General features: G+C 36.8%; 2 protein-coding genes across 3 annotated transcripts in view; one reads left to right on the forward strand and one right to left on the reverse strand.

Annotated features, from left to right (window-relative positions):
- The window catches only part of LOC149374096 (putative histone H3.3-like type 3), a 166,572-nt gene extending 146,013 nt beyond the window's left edge, over positions 1 to 20,559 (reverse strand). For both annotated transcript variants that reach the window (XM_089594389.1, XM_089594388.1), the window contains exons 1-2: positions 20,339 to 20,559; positions 20,212 to 20,275 (exon numbers count right to left, since the gene is read on the reverse strand). In XM_089594389.1, coding sequence (XP_089450515.1) covers positions 20,212 to 20,275; positions 20,339 to 20,364 — 90 coding nt within the window. In that variant the 5' untranslated portion in view covers positions 20,365 to 20,559. The remainder of the gene's footprint in view (positions 1 to 20,211; positions 20,276 to 20,338) is intronic.
- The window catches only part of PIP4K (phosphatidylinositol 5-phosphate 4-kinase), a 541,345-nt gene continuing 539,762 nt past the window's right edge, over positions 19,715 to 21,297 (forward strand). The window contains exon 1 of the mRNA XM_089594386.1: positions 19,715 to 19,764. The gene's annotated coding sequence lies outside the window, so the exon portion shown is untranslated. The remainder of the gene's footprint in view (positions 19,765 to 21,297) is intronic.

A 21,297-nucleotide genomic window follows, 5' to 3' on the forward strand; every position in this document is an offset into this window, starting at 1 on the left:
CGAGGAGACAATCTCTGATTAAAAACATTCACAGAAAGGCTTTATATTCCTGCCCAGCCATAGACGAGACAGGCTGCTAAGCGCTGAAAGCAGAGCAAGTGACACCAGAGCTGCCAGCTTTTTTAGCAATAACACCGAGATGAATCTGAAATATACCAGGAACTTTAGATCAGAACTCACGATGGAGCAGATAAAGGACACCATTTTCACAGAACTCGAGGAAATAATCAAAGATATGGTGGAAGCAGCAACATCAACGTACACAAAAATAGCAATGCCGATGAAAGAAGGTATGAAAGTAGCGTTGAACCTTGTGCTTAAGTTTAAGGATAGCCGTGAAAGGACTAGGAAGAAGATGGAAAACCTAAAACAAGCTAATGATAATCTAATGCGAAAGACGTACAGATAAGAAAAAAGGGAGAGAATTACACGCTCTATTTAATTTAGAATCGTAAAAAGCGTGCTGACAGGCAAGCGGAACTGGAGCCCAGAAGTTTTGAAGGAGATACCTAACCCTCCTTTCTAAAAAAGAAAAAGGACCCAGGAAAATCAAGAGCTTATTCCCCAGATAAGAATTAATGGTAGTGACAGTGGCCAACGTGGTAATGCCATAAAAAAAAGAAGAAAAAATTCTCGTTAAGGTCGCAGAAGGGCAGAGCTTTGCCGAGGTCCTAAAGAAGATGAGGACTGATTTTAAGCCGGAAGAGGACGAGATCACAGCCAAAGGAGTCACTACGACTAAAAAGGGAGACCTACTTTTCAAAGCTAAAAGCTTAAGGGCAGAGAGGCCCTGATTAACAGTAAAACTAAGACCGTTAAAGGGCTAGGATCCGTAAAATTAGAGGAGAAAACAGTAACGCTGGAAATCCGGGATCTGGACCCGATTACTGAGAAGGCTGACGTCAAACATACATTGAGTGTAACCCCGGTTGCTCACCATAGATAAGAACAGTGACGCTACTAGCAGCAAATAAAAGAGGGCAGAAGGTAGCTTTAGTGAATACTGGAGAGACTAATGCCAGATATATAGAAAAAATGAAGAGGCTGCTAGTAGGATTCACAAGCTGCCAAGTAAGAAGACGGGTTGAAGTCCTTAGATGCTACCAATATCTGGGGTATGTATGGACACATAGCCCAGAACTGCAACAAAGAGGACCGGTCAAAACTATGCTTTTGATGTGGCAGCTGCAATCACCGTAAGGAAAAATGTAAGGAGAAGACCCGATGTTTCGCTTGCAGAACAGAAGGTGCCAAACACGGACCAGGTAGTAGCAGCTGCCTAGTATTTAGAAAGACACTAGAAGAGACCAAAAGTAAGGTGCCTACTAGACGCAGATAGAGTATTAGATAATGGAAGCTCAATAAACATTGCAGACCCAAGCAACGCTGACTTACTCGAGCCATCAGCAAGGTTAAGCAACAAAAATCGAAGTTTCCGCAAAACAGCAGGCGACCAAACGGAATAAAGAGAAGGCAACATCACGACGGTTACAACACTCCGATGGAAGGCCACGTCAATGGTCAACACTCCGTGGCTCTGGCTTAAAGTATTAATGCAAAAGCGGATTCCGAGCCGGGTGTCCCAGGAGGTAGGTCTTGCCACTTTAGTGGGTATCCAGTCATTATTGCGAATAACACCGTAGCAAGAATAAGCAGTTATAAGATTACTGCGAGTCCTACACAGGGAAGCGTTCGTTCTCCCTTCGTTTTCTTTTAAATATGAAAAAGTGATAGAATTTAACAAAATTACAAACTAGACGATGGCAGTATATTTATAAAGTTGTTGATGTGATACAAAAGGGTTAATCGCTAAATCATGAGCCTGCGAACATGAATCATAAAAATCGGATAATTCTTCGAAACTTAACAAGGTTGCTTCACTAAGTTTACAGTAGTTAGTATGTAATGTTGTTGCTTACTAACAGTGTAGTGTGTACGAGTTGTTTTTAACTGTACGTAACAATTCTAGCATTTACTATTATTTTCGCTTATTTATATGTATTAACTCGAAGTTATTCTAATATTTAGCATTATGTCGTTTAATCTTAATTTAAAGTTATATTCGCATTTAATTTTACAAATCAGTTCAATTATTTCCAATTAAACTTTTTCATCTACAGTTATTTCATTTTTATGCATCGAGAAATATTTTGTTTGTTTTTCATTTTCGGCCGGCATAGGCCAGCGTGTATGTACATGAATCATCATTGTGCAGGTACGAGTAACTTGCGTGTGATTCAACTTTTTTCAAATGCACGTTGCAACAGAAGATAGTAGGTTAAACAAATTATTGGTTACAAAATAGTTATTAATTTTGTTTTTACCATCAAGCCATGATAATTCTTTCCTTTTGGATAACTTTCTTTTGTTTTTAAAAATTTTAATTTGAGTTCTTGTTTGATCAGAAATGCGTCAGTAGACAATTGTCTAATTATAAGGCACTTGTAAAGTCGGTAAAAAAATTTCTACGATGCTATACGTAGCAGAAATTGTTACAAACTTTTTTTTACAAAATAATTATTAACTTTAAAAAATGACAGGTTAATGGGGGGATCCTAAAGTGTTTATCCATGGTATAATTTTTTGTATTATTTTCCTAATAAATTTCGTGTTTTTAACGCAACACCTTTTTGAACAAAAGTACTGTTTAAAAATTATTTGCAAATTGAATTTACGTGAAACTATACAAATCATTTGTACTCAAGATAGATCCTAATTTTATATACAACCGTTTAAATAAATAATTGGATACGGCAAGAAATTCATACTAGTATCAAACATAAACATTACCACCGAAAATCACATAATAGCATGATACACGTATTGTTAACTTAGCAATATTGTTTGTTGAGCTGGCGTTGTCATCTAATCGAGGGAACACAGATGGCACTACATTTTTTACTAATGATGGCTTCTCTTTTGGTATTAGATGCACAGATCTGTCTGGTATGTGATGTACAAAATTACGTGAATTGTCCTTGGTTTAAAAAAATTTAATTCCCAAATCAAGGTATGTTTATTTAACGATTCTCTTAGTTAAATCTCTCGGAACCATTACTAAGACTCTCATCCTATTTGTGTAAGAAAATAGTTATAGCACAGGAATATTAAAGAAAAAAAACTATTATGTACGTTGGTTGCTCTAAATAAGCATAGTGCGGCCCCAGGAGTTTGTTTATTGTTTTTTCGATTGGTGCTGCAGCCTAACACGAAACACGACATCCTACTCAAGTGAACAATAAACACCCTTTTCTCTACGAATAATTCTGCAGATATCAACTGTTAATACTATAAGCAACACACACGAGTAATAAAATGAGCGACTGATAGAATGAGCTACTGAGACGACTTGCTCTGACAAGCCTGCTCTGGCATTTTTTTCATAGAAAAACAGCGAAGATTACTTTACTTAGGTTCGCAACAGAAGCGACTAGTAGTATACGCGAAGTCGCAAATTACCTCTACACACAAAAATACAATCGCACGAGTAACACAGTGTCTACCTTACGAGTTACCAACAGTAGATGTTTAGTGTATCTGTACTTTGTTTCCGATAGTAGCCATTAGAGGCTCTAAAATACGTCAGAGAATGTCTCTTCTATCGAGCGTGACTGGCGATATCGTTCTGAAAAACATTGGCACTATTGAGCGCCACAGTCATTTGAGTTTGAGTCTTTTTCTCTCTAGTACTCCTTGGTTTTCGTGAAAAAGTTTCGATATTGAATCTACCTAACCCAACACTGCTCTTTAGTCCTTACCACGGTGTAAGATATAGAACAGGTGGTCCCATGTATGCATAGTTTTGATGAAATAGTTGTGCTAGTGTGGTTCCAAGTATGTTTTAATTAATTTAATACTTAAATATATCATCAAACCAAAGCCATTAATTATTTGAATTCTCGCACCTATGAATGCAAATTAGCGCCGTCTATAATATAGTAACAATAAGCGGAACTATAATTTTACCAGTGGCCAAGCCGCCTAAGTCTAGCCGCCCGCCGCCGCAGATTTAGGTGTAAAAGTCGCAGTAGAGACACGGACCGATCACTCTGCTTCTGCCTTACGCAGCGGGCCCGACCCTTTACATATGAGCGTGGCTCTTTAAAGCATCGTGTACATATTTCATGTTCAATAAATTTGTGTATATATCTATTCTCTAAGAACTTGTATTGTTCTTAATTCATTCTTGGTTTCGAAGAAACGTAGCAATAGGTGAGACGGCGACGAGGCTAGTGCAGTCTTGTAGCTTTCCCTCCCCATTGCTCACTTTCTTGGATCACTCGGGTAAGGAACCGGCCCTGGGGTATTGCGAACTGGGGTAAATCCTCTAGATAGGAAATCGGTGGATCGACGGATTTTCAGGGCAATACGAACTGAAGCTATTCCAAGACATAGAGGAACTATCACGCCTAGTAGTGTTCAAAGAGAGTTAAATTCTTTATTATGCAATTATAAGGCAGAAAATCTACCCAAGATGTCATGTACTACCTGCCAGGGGCAATAATAACCTAACTGTGTACCTACATGCTCTCAGTAAGGTATCTCGTGCTACGGGTTGGAAGCATTGCGAATTCAGCTACGTACCCATGAGTTCCTTGCTTGACACCTTATTCCTTATAAAGGTGCCTCCATACTAACCTTTATATAAGTATGAGTAATCAAGTCACCAAATTCTTTATGTATAATGATAATTAAGAAAACGTTTGACCCTCACATGCTGTTTCATTTAAGAACTAACAGATGGCGCAAGAGTCGAGGACCGTATATATAGTAATACTAGCAAAAGAAATAGTGTCGTTTGCTTTGAAAATAATGAATTAACGTAAAATATAGTATGATGTAAAATAACATAATTAAAATGAAATATATAAAGAGTAACTAATATACTAAATTTTTGACAGTTTTGATAATTTCTTGAGTGGTCTTTCCTTTACATTGAAATGTCATTCATTAATACTTTTGCCGATTACCTCAATTTCATGAAAATGTTAAAATGTAAGGTTTTCATAATAAATTGCTCTTAATGTTCATTACAAGAAGACGTGAAATTGTAATTTCGTAAAATATTTTTAATAGCTACTTTATATATACTATTTTTATCATTCTTAATGTGTTCAACATCATGATTACAAATCGCTATTGACGTAGATAAGTCCTCCACAGTTTTTTTATTTATCACTTCTGCTATTGGTAATTCAAAATTTTTCAATTTTAGCAGTAAAAATATGTTTTTAATGGACAAAATATTATATTGACGTTAATAAGAATGAGTAAGAATTGAATGGATACTTTACTTCGAAAATAATTTCGCCAGAAACGTTTTAAATCCCTATCTCAAGTTATGACGTCTATCATGACGTTATTTGTGAGATAGGGATGACATTTCCATAATTTTTATCATGACTGTACTGTCGTTCACAGTAACATGTTTATCGCAAACATAGATACATCTCTTAAAAGTGACTCCACAACCTACCAAAATAACCTTGCTCTACAATATAAACAGACTTTCGTGATTTATTAACAAACTAGATAATCCTAAAACACTTCTAGAGTCTTTTACACAACATCTTTTGCCAATTTTGAATGATTTATATCTATAATATACAAATTATAAATTAATTAAGCAACTAAATTTATTTATTCACTTTGTTTATTCGAATGTGATATCTCCGTATGCACATGCACGTCACTCGCTTTGCTCACTCGAAAGGGAACGCACCCTTCAAATGAAAGCCTGTAAGAACCGGTAAATCAGCGTTAGGATATAATTCCGGCCAAAATATTGGAAATTCTCTAGGACCCAATCTCCCTGACGTAAAAAATCACTAGATCCAGGAAACAGAAGAACCGAAAGTAGAGCGCAAAACTCAAGTAAAGTGCCGTAACACAAGTGCCTAACACCCGATGACCCGGGGCGCTTACTGGCCAAACAATTAAATAATAAATTATTTAATAATAACACAGGCACGTATAACTCGATGACCCACAGCACTTACTAGCCACTCTATTAAACGATGAATTATTAATCAATAACACAAGCGCCAATCACCCGATAAATTAGGGTGCTTACTGGCCTCACTATTAAACGATAAATTGTTAAACAATGTCACAAGCGCCTAACACCCAATGACCTAAGGCGCCAACTAGCCTCACTATTAATTAATAATTTATTAAATAATAACAAAAGCACTTATCACCTGTTAAATCAAAGTAATTAATGGCCACTCTATGAAGAAATAAATTATTAATTTATATCGTAAGCGGATATCACCCAATAAACCTAGGAGCTAACTGACCGCACTATAATATAATAAGTTGTTTAATAACAACACAAAGACCTATCACACGATCACTCGAAGGTAATTAATTATTAATTTGTATCACAAAAGCTTATCACCCGATAACCCGGCACTTTTACTTGCCTTACGATATAATAATAAAGTAATGTAATAATAACATAAGCATCTATCACCCAATCTCTAGGAGTGCTGATTGGCCATTTTATTAAGTAATATATTAATATACATCAGAAGCGGCTATTACCCGATGACCTAGGGCACGTACAGTATTAACAATTGAATACTCAATTATTTAATAATAACACAAGCACCCATCACCCGATAAAAGAAGCGCTCATTAGCCTCTCTATTTAATAATTGGTTATTTATGTAACAAGTGCGGAAAAGACGAATTCCCGCACGAGTCGTAAATGACTCGCACGAGTGTGATCACACGGCACGAGTTACCGTCACCAGCCACGAGTGCGAGTCTATCACACGAGTGCGGGAAATCGTCCCGCACGAGTTGCGTACAAGTTTTTTCGCAATAAGTGTGCGGAAAATAGGTGTTTTTCACACTGATTTTCGTGTGGAGAATCGATTTTTCCACAAAGTGTGCGGAAAAGATGTGTGGAAAAGGTTTTTGTCGCACACCTTTTCCGCATACTGTGCGGAAAAACCTTTGCCACACACCTTTTCTGCACACGATGTGGGAAAATCGATTTTCCACACTAATATCAGAGTGGAAAACACCTATTTTCCGCACGCTGTTGCGAAAAAATTGTATAATAATAACACGAGCCCCAATCACTTGATGACCCAGGGCGCTCAATAGTTACTCTATTGCATTATAAATTATTTAATAATAACACAAGCATCTACTACAAGATCACTGGAAGTATTTTTGGCCGCTCTGTCAGTACTAAATTATGAATTTATATCACAAACACTTATCACCTGATGATCCAGGAAGCTTATTATCCCTCCATTAAATAATAAGTTATCTAATAATAACACAAGCTACTATCACCCAGCGACCAGGGGCGCTTACTGACCTAACTATTAAAAAATAAACTAATTTAATAATAACACAAGCACCTACTACCCGATCTTTTGAAAAGCTTGTCGGCCACTCTACGAAGTAATGAATTATTAAATTTTATCACGAGCGCCTATCATCCGATTAACCAGGGCGCTTACTTGCCATAGTATGTAATAATAAAGTAATGTGATAACACCAGCATTTATCACCCAATCTCCCGGAGTGCTTATTGGCCACTCTACAAAGTAATAGATTAATATACATCAGAAGCGGCTATAACCCGATGACCTAAGGTACTTCCAGTATTAACAATTAAATAATAAATTATTTAATAATAATATAAGCACCTATCACCCTATAAAAGAGGCGCTCATTAGCTTCTCTATTAAATAATAAATGATTTAATAATAACACAAGCGCCAATCACTTGATGACCCAGGGCGCTCAATAGCTACTCTATTACATTGTAAATTATTTAATAATAACACAAGCATCTACTACAAGATCACTCGAAGTATTTTTGGCCGCTCTGTAAGTACTAAATTATAAATTTATATCACAAACACTTATCACCTGATGACCACGGAGCTTATTATCCCTCCATTAAATAATAAGTTTTCTAATAATAACACAAGCTACTATCACCCAGCGACCAGGGGCGCTTACTGACCTAACTATTGAAAAATAAACTAATTTAATAATAACACAAGCACCTACTACCCGATCTTTTGAAGTGCTTATTGGCCACTCTACGAAGTAAGAAATTATTAAATTTTATCACGAGCGCCTATTACTCGATAACACAGGGCTCTTGTTAAACACTCTATAAAATAATAAATCAATTAAAAATAACACAAGCGCCGACTACCTAATGACTCCGTACGATACTTGCTTCACTATTAAATAATGAATTATGTAATAATCACACAAGCACCTATCACCTAATTACTCGATGCTCTGATTGGCTACTTTAATGAAATAATAAATCATTAACTTATATCACAAGTAGCTACCACCCCATGACCAGGGGCGCTTACTGGCCTCACAGTTTAATGATAAATTATCTGATAATAACACAAGCACACATCAGCCGATGATATTAGGCGCTAACTAGCCACACTATTAACTCATAATTTATTAAAAATACCACGCGCCTTTATCACCCGATTACTCAAAGAGCTTATTGGCCGCTCTATTAAGTAGATAATTATTGATTTATATCACAAGCGGCTATTACCCAATGACCCAGAGCGCTTACTAACCTCGCTATAAAATAATAAATTATTTAATAATAGAAGCACCTGTCATGCAATGATCCAAAGTGATAATTAGTCACTTGATTAGGTAATAAATTAGTTACATTTATCACAAGCGCCTATTATCCGATGATCAGGGGCGCTTATTAGCCACCCTATTAACAAATAATTTATTGAATAATAACACAAGCACCTATCACCTAATAACCAAGGGTGCATAGTAACTACTCTATTAAGTACTAAATTATTAATAGATATTAGAAAAACGTATTAACCGATAACCCCGGAAACTACTTGGCCAATTTATTAAGTAATAAATTATTAATTTATATCAGAAGCGGCTCTTACCCGATGACCCAGGGCACTTACAGTATCAACATATTAAATCATAAATTATTTAATAATAACACAAGTGCCTATCACACGATGTAACGGAGCAATTATTAGCCACTCTATTAAATGATAAATTATTCAATAATAACACAAGCACCTATCAAATTATGACACAGGGTATTCACTTCCCTTACTATTAAATAATAAGTTATTAAATTATAACACAAGCACCTATCACCCTAACACTCGAAATGCTTATTAGCCACTCAATTAAGTAATAAATAATTAATTTATATCAGAAGCGGCTATTACTCGATGACCCAGCATACTTACTATATTAAGTAAGAAATTATTAATTTGTGTTACAAGCACCCACTACTCGATGACTAGGGGTGCATATTACCCACATTAATGAATAATAAATTATATAATAACACTAGCGCCTATCACCCGATAAACCGGGGCGCTTTATAGCTTCACTGTTTAATAAAAAAATTATTTAATAATAACACAAGCGCCTATCACCCGATGACTCAGGGAGCTTATTAGCCACTCTGTTAAATAATAAACTATTTAATAATAACACAAGAACCTTTTACTCATTAACTAGAACTGCTTTTCGGCCACTCTATTCGGTAATAAATTATAAATTGATATCACAAGCGGCTATCACTCACTGATCTAAAGTGCTCATTAGCAACTCTATTTAAAAATAAATAATTTTATAATAACACTAGCAACTATCACCTGATGATCCTGAGCACTAACTGACATCACTATGGAATCATAAATAAATAACAAAAAACACAAGCGTCTATCACCCGACGACTTGGGGCCCTTATTAGCCACTCTATTAAAAGATAAATTATTGAGTAATAACACAAGCGCCTATCAGTCGATCAACCAGGGCGCTGACTGTCCTCACTATTAAACAATAAATTATTCAATAAAAACACAAGCATTTAAAACTTGATCTAAGGCGTTTACTAGCCTCACTATCGTAAAATAACTTATTTAATAGTAACACAAGCACTTATCCCCCGTTGAGTCAAAGTGCTTGTTGGCCACCATATTAAGGAATAAATAATTGATTCATATCACAAGCGGCTATCACCCCATAACCCAGGGCGCTTACTGGTCTTGATATTAAGAAATGAATTATTTGATAATAACAGAAGCACTTATAATCTGATCACTCGAAGTGCTTATTAGGCACTTAACATAGTAATGGGTTATTAATTTATATCACAAGCGTCTATCACCCGATAACCCAGGGATTTTATTAGCCACTCTGATAAATAACAAGTTATATAGAATTAACCCAAGCGCCGAATATCCGACGACCAGGGGCGCTCACTGATGTTACTATTTAATGATAACAGAAGCACTTATCACCCAATCACATGAAGTGCTTATTGGACACTCTATTAGGTAAAAAATTAGTAATTCACCTATTATTATTATTACCCGATGACTAGAAGCGCTTACTGGCCTTATTATCAAATAATAAATTATTGATTAATAACACAAGCAGCTATCACCCGATAACTCGGAGTTCTAATTAGCCACTCTATCAAGGAATAAATTATTAATTTATATCACAAGCGACTATCACACGGTGACTCGGGGCGCTTATGAGCCGCTCTATTGAATAATATATTATTTAATAAGAACACAAGCGCCTATCACCCGATAAACAAGAAAGCTTATTGCCCAATCAGTTAAGAAATGAATTAATTATTTATAACAGAAGCAGCTATTACCCGATGAGCCAAGGCACCAACAGTATTCTTTATTAAATAATAGATTATTTAATAATAACACAAGCGCTTATCACCCGATGATCGGGGGCGTTTACTTATTTAACTATTATGTAATAAACTTATAAATTAAGCATACAAGCACCTATCACACGATCACTAAAGAAGCTTGATATCTACACTACAAAGTAATAATATATTAAATTATAATACGAGCGCTTATTACCTAGCGACCCAGGGTACTAATAAAACTCTCTACAAATAAATAATCTATTTAAAAATAACACAAGCGTCTATCACCCAATGAACCGGAGCGCTTATAAGCGACCCCATTGAATAATAAATTATTTGTAATAACATTACCCGCAGACCCAGGGCGTTTGATAACAAATCTACTATATGTTGAATTATTTAATAATAACAAAAGCACCTATCGACCGATAATCCGAGGCACTCACTTGCTTAACTAATAAATAATTAATTATTTAATAATAACACCATCACCTAACACCTGATCACTTCAAAAGCTTGATGTCCACTCTACCAAGTTATAATATATTGAATCATACTACGAGCGCATAGTACCTGACAACCCAGGGCGCTTATTAAACACTCTATAAAACAATAAATCATTTAATAATAACACAAGCGGCCATCACCCGATAACCCAGGAAGCTTATTAGCCACTAGATCTAATGATAAATTATTGCATAATAACACAAGCGCTTATTACCCGATGACCTTGAGCGCTAACTATCAACACTATTAAATCATAAATTTATATCCAAAAACACAAGCACCTATCACCCGATCAATAAAAGAGCTTGATGGTTACCCTACAAAGTAATGATATATTGAATTATATTACGAGCGCATATTACCTGACGACGCTTATTAATCACTGTATAAGATAAATTAGTATTTAATAATAACACAAGCGTCAATCACCCGATAACCCAGGAAGCTTATTAGCCACTAGATTTGATGATAAATTATTGCATAATAACACAAGCGCTTATTACCTGATGACCTTACGGGTTATTTATATAAGTGCAGCAGTAGGTTGTATATTGCGTAAGCTTGCATTTCCTATCCAACCCGTCTTAAAACTACGATTTTGTAAGCATGATTTCTTACAATTTTCATCGTCAACCTTAATTTTTTTTTATACGAATAGAAAGATGGGAATTCAAAGAATATAATTCAATTTTATTAACCTCGGTTGGGTTATTTATAATTTTAACATTGAGGCCACTGGAGCCACCTTAAGTGATATATTATTGATTAATATCACCAGCAGCTATCACATGATGATGCAGGGCGCTAACTGGCCACACTATAAAATAGAAAATTATTTAATAATAACACAAGTACCTGATATCTGATCTTTTGAACTGCTTATTGACCATTTTATTTAATGATAAATTAGAAATTTATATAACAAGTGCCTATCACTTGATGACTCAGGGCACTCATAAGCCACTCTATTAAATAATGCATTATTTAATAATTACACAAGCGCCTTTCACTCGATGACCAAGGACACATATTAACCACTACAATAGGTTTTAAGAAAAAATAATTTTCATCACAAGCACTCATTACCCGATCACATTAAGAGCTTTATGGCCACTCTTTAAAGCAATGATATATTAAATTGTATTACGAGCGCCTTTTACCTGACGACACAGGGCGCTTATTGAACTCTCAATGAAATAATGAACAATTTAGAAATAAGACAAGCATCTATTAGCCGATGAGCCGGGGCGCTTATTAGCCACTCCATTAAATAATAAATTATTTGCTAATAATGCCAGCGCCTATTACTCGAAGACCCGAGGCATTTAATAGCCACTCTATTAAATGATGAATTACGTAATGACACAAGCACCCATCGACTGATGATCCAAGGCGCTATCTTGCCTTACTATCAAATAATCAATCATGTAATAATCACGCAAGCACCTTTCACCCGATCATTAAGAGAGCTTTATGGCTAATCTACAAAGTAATGATATATCAAATCATATTACGAGCGCCTATGAGCTGACGCTCAGGGTGCTTATTAAGCACTCTATGAAATAATGAGTCATTTAAAAATAACACAAGCGCTTATTATCTGACAAATCACCCAAGGGAGCTTATTAGCCACTCTATTTAATGATAAATTATTTTATAGCCACCTAAGCGCTTATCACTCGATGACCCTAAGCGCAAACAAGCATCACTAGTTAATCAGAAATTATTCAAAAATAACACAAGCGTTTGTCACCTAATGACCCGGGGCGCTTATTAACCACTCTATTAACCAATAAATTATTTAATAATAACACAAGCACCTATCAACCGATAATTCGGGGCGATTACTTGCCTAACTATTAAATAATGAATTATTAAACAATAACACAAGCGCCTATTACCCGATCACTCCAAGAGCTTAATGACCACTTTGCAAAGTAATAATAAATTAAATTATATTACGAGCGCCTATTACCTGACAACCCAGGGCGCTTATTGAACACTTTATAAAATAATAAATCATTCAATAATAACACAAGCGCCTAATACCCGATAACCCAGGGAGCTTATGAGACACTCAATTTAATAATAAATTATTGCATAATAACACAAGCGCTCATCACCCGTTGACCCTGAGCGGTAACTAGCATCTCTATTAAATCATAAATTATTAATTGATAATACAAGCGTGTATTAACCGATGATCCGGGTCGCTTATTAGGCATTCGAGCTTCACCCAGATGCGTAAGTGCTCCTCCTCTCATCCCTTTGAGAGCGGGCCTCTGAAATTCTCCGTTATTTTCCTTCTTCCCTCTTCTTTTATGCCCTTTTGTCTTCTAGGGGAGTGGTCCTGCGGACCTGTCCCATGCGGGGAGGTTAGTTTTTAGTCGGTAGGCATACTGGGTGAATCCGACACTACTGCCGGAATAGCCGAGGTGTCTCTGAAGATTTGCTCCTCCTCGCTCCTTCAAAAAAAAAAAAAAAAAAAAAGAAAAAAAAAAAAAAAACTTATTAGGCACTTTCTGAATTAAAAATATTATTTATGACAACATGAGCGCCTAATCCCCGATACCCCGGGGCGCTTACTACCTGAAGTGCTTATCGGCCACTCTATTAAGTAATAAATTTTAAATTTATATTAACAGCGGCTATCACCTGATGACCCAGAGCACTAACTGGCAGCTTTATAAAAAAATAAATTGCTTAATAATAACACAAACACCTGTCATCTGATCATTTAGAGTGCTTATTGGCCACCCTATTTAGTGATAAATTAGTAATTCATGTAACAAGCGCCTATCCCTTAATGACTCTAAGCACTCATAAACAACTCTATTGAATAATGAATTATTTAATAACAGCACAAGCGCCTTTCTTTCCATGACCCTAGCCGCATCTTAACAACTTTTTTGAGTAATTAATTATTAATTTATAGCAAAAGCTGTTATTACCCGGTGACCCAAGGCACTTTCAGTATTTACTTTAAAATAATAAACTATTAAACAATAACACAAGCGCCTTTTACTCGATGAAAAGAGACACTTATTAGCCACCCTATGAAATAACAAATCATTTAATTGTAACACAAGCGCCTATTACCCAACGACCGGGGCGCTTTCAGACGTTACTATTAAATAATTAACTATTTTAACAGTAACACAAGCACCTATCACCCGATTACTGTAAGTGCTTGACGGCCACTGTACAAATTAACGATATATTTAATTATATTACGAGCGCCTATTACCTGACGACCAAGGGCGCTAATCAAACACTATATAACACATTGAAGTATTTAAAAATTACACTAGCGTCTGTCACCCGATGAGCTAGAGCACTTGCTGGCCGCTGGTTATGAGGTGATAGGCGCTTGTGTTGTAATTTTTTTTTTTTTTTTTTTAGCGTGGGCAGTAAGCGCCTTGGATCATCAGGTCATAGGCGCTTTTGTTATTATTGACCATTATATTATTTATTAGAGTTGCCAGTAAGCTTCCTAGACCTTTAGGTGATAGGCACTAGCGTTATTATTGAACATTTTATTATTCTGTTGAGTGGACAGTAAGTTATCTGGGTCATCAGGTGATAGGCGCTTTTGTTATTATTGAATATTATATTATTTAATAGAGTAGCCAGTAACAGCCGCGGATCACAGGGTGATAGGTACTTGTATTATTGGACCTTATTTGAATCTTGCGTTTTACGTTCGGTACTTTTTTTTCGGATTTAGTGATTTTTTACGTCAGAGAGGTTGGGTCTTAGAGAATTTCTAAGTCAGGTCCAAACTATATCCCAACGCTGCGGGTTCGTTCCGTAAGCTCCAGCAGTTAATCTTAAAGTATCTTGGTATCCTAGATGGCATTTAAGTGCAGGGGGGAAAGTATGACATGTTATGTCTCTCACACTATTAAGTTATCTACCCATTATCTAAATACTTGGATTCAACGGCAGTGCTTACGGAACGCATCTTGTATCTCATAGAAATATACGAATAGAGAGCGCTTAACCCACATAACTACGTCTGCCGATTTTTATTGGTGCGAGAGAGACTGATACAAAGATTCTCTGTGTGCCTCTTTCTTGTCACAAGAGTATAAGTGACACGCAAGAAATTTTCGCATTTCTGCAGCATTTTTTCTCACACCATAGGACAAAGCTAAGCAAAGGGTTGTGGGGGTTACTCGCACTCTATTCTTATATTTCTATCCTATATTCACGTGATAACGTCGATATAAGGTGCGAATAGATAATGCGTTAATTTTTTTTTTCTCCTTTGAAAGTGTTAACTGGCTCCAGACGCTTGTCAGCTTGGCCTGCGGCTTCTATGCGATATCTAGTGCGAGAAAGCAGAAATGATACAAAATGTTCACAAAAATTTTGTTCCCGCAAAAAGGTTGAGTGCATCATACAAAGACGAATAAAGTAGCTGCGTAAAGCCGCGGTTACATGGCTACGGAAGTAGCCAACGTAACGTCGCTGCGTCAGAGAAAAAGGTTTCCTAATCATCGGTTTAGCAAGTGACGCTTCTGGTTCCGTTAGACAAAAAGAGCATCGTGCACATGGATGCGGAACCTCAGCGTAACGTATTTACGGAAGTTAACGAAATATTAATTTAACACAACAATTACCATACTTTTTTTATGCTTTCACGTGTCATTGTACTTATAGCAGTTAGCTGTCAAGAAATGACAGTCATCTGATCATAATTTTTATCAAATACACAATATCAAACTATTCCCACTTAAGCTCTCCATCACCCTTGGCTGCTACTATGACGCAACGTACCGTTCCACGTCCATGTGCACGATGCAGTTTCTGTCTAACGGAAACAGAAGCGTCATTTGCTAAAACGATGGCAGGGGAACCTTTTTTTCTGACGCAGTGACGTTCCGTTGCCTACTTCTGCAGCTATGTAACCGCGGCCTAATGGAAACAGATATTGAGAGTAACGGGATTTGGTACAAAAAGTAAAAAATTGTTCTATCATTGATGTTTTTTTAATAAAACCGATGAGATTCTGTTTTAAACAGCATTTTTTAGCGTAGGAAACAACTGATTCGATCACATAGAAATACGCTTGTTTCTCAAAGAATAAGAATTTCCAGTCTTTTGTTAGTCAAGTGTTTAATAAAACCTCAATTTGGCTACATGTAACCGGTGCATTCTTAACGCTTATGCAGAATACGTTTTATTCTTTAACGCAGTTTAATGAACCTGTTCTGCACGAATATATCTTGAAAAGGGTGGGGAAACTTTCTTTGACGCAATCGGCAATTTTCACCTTTTTTGACGGATGTGTGACCGCAGCCTTAAACTTGGCCAAGTAAGTTACCGGTAACCTAGGTTGTGCACAGCCTACTCGTTGGAAGAATAAAGACCAGCAGCGCTCCAGCAGATTTTTCCCCAAACCTGAACGTGTTGAGAGCCAATTGTGCCGTGATACATACGGACTTGGCAATGTAAATATTTATTGCAACTAGTTGAGAGCCCATGGCACTCTACAGATTAGCATGCACTTTTAATACATAAAAGTTGAAAGCGCAATAAGTTATTCATGAAAAATTTAATAATTGGCAGACAGTAATTCTAGTATGTCTTTACTTCAGTTACGAAAGGGAAAGTGTATACTGCGTACAGTCGTCGCCGTCGTAGGCACAGCGGCGGCAACCGACAACCACACACACACAGAGATACACACGAGAAAATAAAAAAAATGTTTTCATATCAAATTCTGTGCATATAATTATGAGCATTTAGTTTCACGATTAAATCGAATGTAAGATTGACAGATAACATTCAAGCAAGAGCGAGAGAGCAAGTGTCAGTTAAACATATATAGCACATACTCGGTTGCAGTCAAAAGTCAAAAGAGAAAAACTCGTGTCATCGTTTGCTTTGGCTGTGCGCTCAAATATATAGCTATAGTCAACATTTCCACTCCTCTCCTCGTAGGCACACATGTATTGCAATCGGTATACCCTTTCTACGTGTCACCAAAATGTGCGTCTATATGCTCATTTCCACGCGAATCCAATTCTCTTCTTGTAGGCGCACGCTCTTTAATACGAGTCTCGCACTCTCGAAAAACGCCTTGGTTCGACGGCTGGCCGCGGCGGGTCGCCCCGATCAATGGAAAAAAGTTGTCTCACGCCCAGCGTTGGGTTAGGCGGATTCAATATCGGAACTTTTTCCCTAGATCGTATATATAGCTATACGATCTAGGGACAACGTTCCGTCGAGCAGACAGCACAGCAGTGACGGGGCATTGCCAAAGACGCGTAAAAATTAAAAATTGTAATATTATAACACAAGTGCCTATCACCCAATGACCCGGGGCGCTAACTGGCCACTCTTTTAAATAAAAAATTATTAATAACACAAGCGCCTAACACCCAATGACCCGGGGCACTTACTGGCAACTCTTTTGAATAAATAATTATTAATAACACAAGCACCTATCACCGTATAACCTGGGGCGCTAATTGCAAATCTAGTAAATGAATAATTATTAATAAATATGTCAAGCACCTTTTTCCTGATGATACAGGACACTTATTTGCAACACTATTAAATAATAAAAAGTTAATCGATAACATATGTAAACATATCACAATTTTTATTGCCTATCTAGTACGACAAAGATCTTTTTAAATGGCGCTCTTGTAATTCCTTGATAAATTATTATTCAATAGTAGCCAGTAAGCGCCCCGGATCATGAGGTAATAGGCGCTTGTGTTATAAATAATTATTTATTTAACAGAGTTGCCAGTTAGCGCCCCGGGTCATTGGGTGATAGGCGCTTGTGTTATTAATAATTATTTATTTAACAGTGTGGCCAGTTAGCGCCCCGGGTCATAGGGTGATAGGCGCTTGTGTTATTAATAATTATTTATTTAACAGTGTGGCCAGTTAGCGCCCCGGGTCATTGGGTGATAGGCGCTTGTGTTATTAATAATTATTTATTTAACAGTGTGGCCAGTTAGCGCCCCGGGTCATTGGGTGATAGGCACTTGTGTTATTAATATTACAATTTTGAATTTCCGCGTGTTTTTGGCAATGCCCCTTCACTGCTGTGCTGTCTGCTCGACGGAACATTCTCCCTAGATCGTATAGCTATATATACGATCTACGGAATAAGTTCTGATATTGAATCCACTTAACCCAACGCTGCTCACGCCGCAGTATTGACGTTAGCAGCGTTGGGTTAGGCGGATTCAATATTGGAACTTTTTCCCTGGACCGTATATATAGCTTCACGATCTAGGGAGAATGTTTCGTCGAGCAGACAGCACAGCAGTGAAGGGGCATTGGCAAAGACACGCGAAAATTAAAAATTGTAATATTATAACACAAGTGACTATCACCCAATGGGACACTAACTGGCGTCTCTATTAAATAATAAAGTATTAATTATTAACACAAGCGCCTATCACCCGATGACCCAGGGCGCTTACTGGCCTCTCTATTAAATAATAAAGTATTAATTATTAACGCAAGCGCCTATCACCCGATGACCCAGGGTGCTTACTGGCCACTCTGTGAAAAAATAAAATATTAATTAATAGCACAAGCGCCTATTACCCGATAACCTGGGGCGCTCACTGGTCACTTTATTAAACGATATATATTATTGATTAATAACACAAGCGCCTGTCACCCCATGACCCAGGGTGCTTACTTACCACGGTATAAATTAATAAAAGGTTAATTAATAACCCAAGGGACTATCACCAAGTGACCCAGGGCGCTTACTGGTCGCTTTATTAAACGATATGTATTATCAATTTATAGCACAAGCGCCTGTCACACGATGACTTAGGGCGCTTACGGGCCTCTCTATTAAATAATAAAATAATAATTAACAGCACAAGCACCTATTACCTGATGACCGTAGCGCTATTAATTCATAATAAATATCGTTTAATAAAGCGACTAGTAAGCGCCCCGGGTCATCGGGTGATAGGCGCTTGTGCTATTAATTAATAATATATATCGTTTAATAAAGCGACCAGTAAGCGCCCCAGGTCATCGGGTGATAGGCGCTTGTGTTAATAATCAATACTTTATTATTTAATAGAGAAGCCAGTTAGCGCCCCGAGTCATTGGGTGATCGGCACTTATGTTATTAATATTACAATTTTTAATTTTCGCGCGTCTTTGGCAATGTCCCTTCACTGCTGCGCTGTCTGCTCGACGGAACTTTCTCCCTAGATCGTATAGCCATATGTACGATCTAGGGAAAAAGTTCCCATATATATCCGCCTAACCCAAGGCTGTTAGCAATATCTCTACTCATCTCTGTGTATACACATGTATATACCAATAACCTATTTGTGACATTTGCATCTTCGTCCTTCATATTTGTTGGTGATACACATTATATAGTTGGTGATAACTCATTAAACAAACTTTTATATTCTATAAGTGCAGAGTACAACGAGCTCCCAATTTATTGCAATAAACATTTATGTCACCGAGTCCGTATGTATCACGGCACAACAATTCTTATGCTCACAACACATTCAGGTCTTTGAAAAAATTCGCTGGGACGCCACTGGTCTTCGTCCTCACAGCGAGTACTATCAATTTATTCTATTAAATTAAGTATTTATGTAAAAGCTAAGTGGAATCTTTAATGATTCTGAATGTCCTCTTCAATTTTCTCTAATTAAGAAAGCTCATGACTCAAGACCATCCAATTATAAAATTAAATTAAATTTAACTGTTTATACTGATCTTATCAAGTATTGAAGATGTTTATGAGTCATCATATTTACGGAGTAAAATAGTCACAATTCAAACTGTATGTAAAATTTGACATGATCAATCCAACCAACACAGAAAAAAATGTTTAAACAGGAATGAAAAAAAAAAATTATCAGTGTAAAATACACCAGTCCAAGAGCATAAGAGAACTGAGATATTGCACACATATCTTTTAACTACACTTCGAGTATGTACATATAGATGTAGAGTACAATGCTTTACATATTAAATTAAATCAAACAATTGACTTGACATACCTGGCAAGACTTCACTTTTGCAGAACTTTGATTGAATACAGTAAAAGCTGACTTATTGGAACATCTAGATAAAGAAATTTATTTAACAAATGCTGAACACAGAATTGGGACACAATAATATCCTTACCCTTTCTTAGGTTTTCTGCGAACCATTGAATCAATTGATAAGCCTTATTTATTTGATAAAACACAACATTTAAGTCAAGACTATTATTCAAAAATTAAAGTTGTCAAAAATAATTCTTGTTGATACTGCAGTTACCAAATTATCATCCACGCGTTTTGAAAAATATGTGAAGTGTTAGTTCTATCATCGAGCATGCAAGCTGTACGCGTGATCCACCGTAAGTTCAGTGGCTGTGCAGTGTCAGTAGGTTTGTTCAAGCCCCTTTTGGTTCGGTTCGGTTCGGTTCGGTTCTCTTAACAAACTATACCTATTTATACAGAACCAGTTCTGTTTGGTTCCCTATGTACAGGTTTATTTTGTTAAGAGAACCGAACCGAACCAAAAGGGGCTTGAGCGGCTCAAGCCTTGAGCTTGAACAAATCTAGTAGCAGAGATTAGTAGGGAGATTGCTGACTGCCATGCTACGGAGTGTGCCCACTTTTTTCCAGTGGTTCGAGCGCCCCGCCGCGGCCAAGCGGCCGAACCAGGCGCACATTTTTTTTTTTATTTGAGAAGCACGGTAGGGGTATGAGAAGAGTGGATTCGCGTGGAAATGTCCATATAGGCGCACATTTTGGAGACGCGTGGAAGGGGTATACCGAATGTGCGCCTACGAGGAGAGGAGTGGAAATATCGGCTATATAGCTGTATATATCTGAACGCACAGCCAAAGCAAGCGACGACACGAGTTTTGCTTTTTTGAGAGTCTTTGGACTCTGCAACTGAGTACATGCTATGTATAATATGTATATATTTAACTGACTTGCTCTCGCTCTGGCTTCAATGTTATCCATAAATCTTATTTAATTAAATCGTGGAACTAAATGCTCATTAATTATATACACATAATTTTGATTTCAATACATTATGTTTTAACTCTCCCGTACTCTTAAAATTCCCAAATCCATTTATGTTTTCAA

Source organism: Copidosoma floridanum, unplaced genomic scaffold (assembly GCF_036245765.1).
Source record: "Copidosoma floridanum isolate Cflo_tuat_1 unplaced genomic scaffold, Cflo_Japanese_pri ptg000021l, whole genome shotgun sequence".
Classification (NCBI taxonomy): Eukaryota; Metazoa; Arthropoda; class Insecta; order Hymenoptera; family Encyrtidae; genus Copidosoma; species Copidosoma floridanum.